Raw genomic sequence first — 2,510 nt, 5'->3', positions numbered from 1 at the left:
AAGCTCCTTCTTAAGGCTGAATAATATCCCATTCTATGTATAGACCACATTTTTTTATTCATTTGTCCATCACTGCACTAAATCTGGACTGCCTCCACCTTTTGGCTGTTTTGAACAATGCGGCTGTAAACATTGGTGTATATCCATCTCTTTTAAACACGCTTTGTATGGATATATATGTCTTTATAATTGAAACAGTTTAAAAAAAATCTAGAATAAAACATGTTTATGATCATCTTTAGGGCTGTGTTGAGGTTAGTTTATTGCTTACGCAGTCTGATCCTAATTCCTTCCTGTTTTGATTTAAGAGTTCAAGTAAAACCAGTGGTTCCAAGCAGCAGTGGACTAAGATCTTATGGTCGTGTAAGGAAACCTTCCGAATGCAACTGGGGAGACTACTGGTGCATATTTTGTCACCAGCCCACCCTTCACAAGAGAGAAAGCAAATTTTCGAAATAGTTCGTGAACCAAATCATCAGGAAATACTACGAGACTGTCTTAGCCAAAATCTGCAAGTAAGTATCTCAGTATTTCATAAGTAAAAACTATTGGTGAAACATAAAATTGCACAAAACAAGAACTGAAACTAAACTGTGGTTTCATGACAAATATCATAAATATAGTTTTCTTACCAAATATCACCTGAGGTCTTTCTTCAGATGCTCTACACCAGACTCAATTTGACCTCTGTTTATTTTCCATTTCATTTCCAGTGCTTAAAAAATTTCTGTATATGAGGGTGGCTGGTTAGCTCAGTTGGTTAGAGCGCAGTGCTAATAACACCAAGGTTGCCTGTTCGATCCCCACATGGGCCACTGAGCTGCACCCTCCACAACTAGATTGAAACAACTGCTTGACTTGGAGCTGATGGGTCCTGGAAAAAACACACTGTTCCCCAATTAAAAAAAAAAAAAAAAAGTTCTGTATATGAGTTCTTACAAGACCCATTGTAGTTTGTTACTAAATCTTGAAGTGTTTTCTTTAAGAGCTATTTGGAGACTTTTTTTAAAGCATNCATACTATTAAAAGAATTTCTTATTTGGAACTAATAGTCTTGAATAAAAATCCACTCATTAATGTGACACATGCTGGCCTAGATTGACAATACAGTCAATCTATTTATTATTTTAACTTTTATTTAAGATTTCACCTTCCCCCCTTATGCACGGGGAATATGTTCTAAGACCCCCATTGGATGCCTGAAACCGCAGATAGTACCAACCCTATATATACTATGGTTTTTCCTGTACATATACACACATTTTCACTTAAAGGAAGCACTTCACAGCTCCTCTTTGACATATTTGAATTGCTAGCATCACTACTCTTGTGCTTTGGGGCCATTATTAAGTAAAATAAGGGTGACTTGAACACAAGCACTGTGATACCACGACACTTGCTCTGATAACCAAGATGGCTACTAAGTAACTAAAGGGTGGGGAGTTTAGACAGTGTGGAGATGCTGGACAAAGGGATGATTCACTTCCCAGGCGGGAATTACTAGGAATGGTGTGCAATTTAAAACTTACGAATTATTTATTTCTGGAATTTTCCATTTAATATTTTTGGACCTCGAAGATTGTGGTTAGTTGTAACCATGGAAAGTGAAACCACAGATAAGGGAGAACTACTATAATCATAAATTCGCATGCAGTTATTGAGAAATATTACAAAGAGATCTCATATACTCTTTACCTAGTGTACCCCAATGGACCCTGTACCCAGTCTACCCCCAATGGATCCTGTAAAACTCTACCAACATCATGCCAGGATATTGAAATTGATACAGTCAAGAAACAGAACATTTCCATCCACAAGGATGGGATTTTCATCCACCTTCTGTTGCCTTTTTACAGTTACACCCACTTTCTCCCCATCCCCCACCCCTTCCTTAGTCTCTGGCAACCTCCAAAATCTGTTCTCCATTTCCATTTTCAACATTTAAAGAATGTTACATAAATGAATTATACAGAATATAGCTTTGGCTCTTTTCGCTCAGCATAATTTCCTGGAGAGCCTTCCTGGTTGCTGCATTTTTTGTTTTTGCTGAGTAGTGTTCCATAATATGGATCTACCACAGTTTGTTTAGCCATGCACCTGTTGAAAGACCATCTGGGTTGTTTCCAGTTTGGGGCTGTTACAAGTAAAGCTGTTATAACACTTACATGCAGGTTTCTGTGTGAACATAAGTCTTCATTTTCCTGGGATAAATGCCCAGGAGTGTAATTGTTGGGTTGTGCGGTAGTGTGTGTTTTGTTCTTGTTAAGAAACTGCCAAACTTTTTGAGAGTCAATGCATAACTTTACATTCCTACCAGCAATGTATGATTGATCCAGTTTTTTCCACATCGTTACCAGTGTTTGGAGTTGTTACCCTTTTTAATTTTAGCCATTCTGATAGACAGATGTGTAGTGATATCACATTGTGGTTTCAATTTGCATTTCTACAATGGCTAATGATTTATATATTTATACATAAAATATTCTATTTAGAGCAGCTGCTCAAAAGCT

General features: G+C 37.3%; 1 protein-coding gene across 1 annotated transcript in view; it reads left to right on the top strand.

Moving 5' to 3' along the window:
- Positions 1–2,510, top strand: part of LYST (lysosomal trafficking regulator) — a 165,442-nt gene that overhangs the window by 84,490 nt on the left and 78,442 nt on the right. The window contains exon 30 of the mRNA XM_019651799.1: positions 309–515. Within this exon, the coding sequence (XP_019507344.1) occupies positions 309–515 (207 nt within the window). The remainder of the gene's footprint in view (positions 1–308; positions 516–2,510) is intronic.

Source organism: Hipposideros armiger, unplaced genomic scaffold (assembly GCF_001890085.2).
Source record: "Hipposideros armiger isolate ML-2016 unplaced genomic scaffold, ASM189008v1 scaffold_167, whole genome shotgun sequence".
In the NCBI taxonomy this organism is placed as follows: Eukaryota; Metazoa; Chordata; class Mammalia; order Chiroptera; family Hipposideridae; genus Hipposideros; species Hipposideros armiger.
Note: the sequence above shows the minus strand (reverse complement) of the source record. Positions and strands in the feature narration are given on the sequence as shown.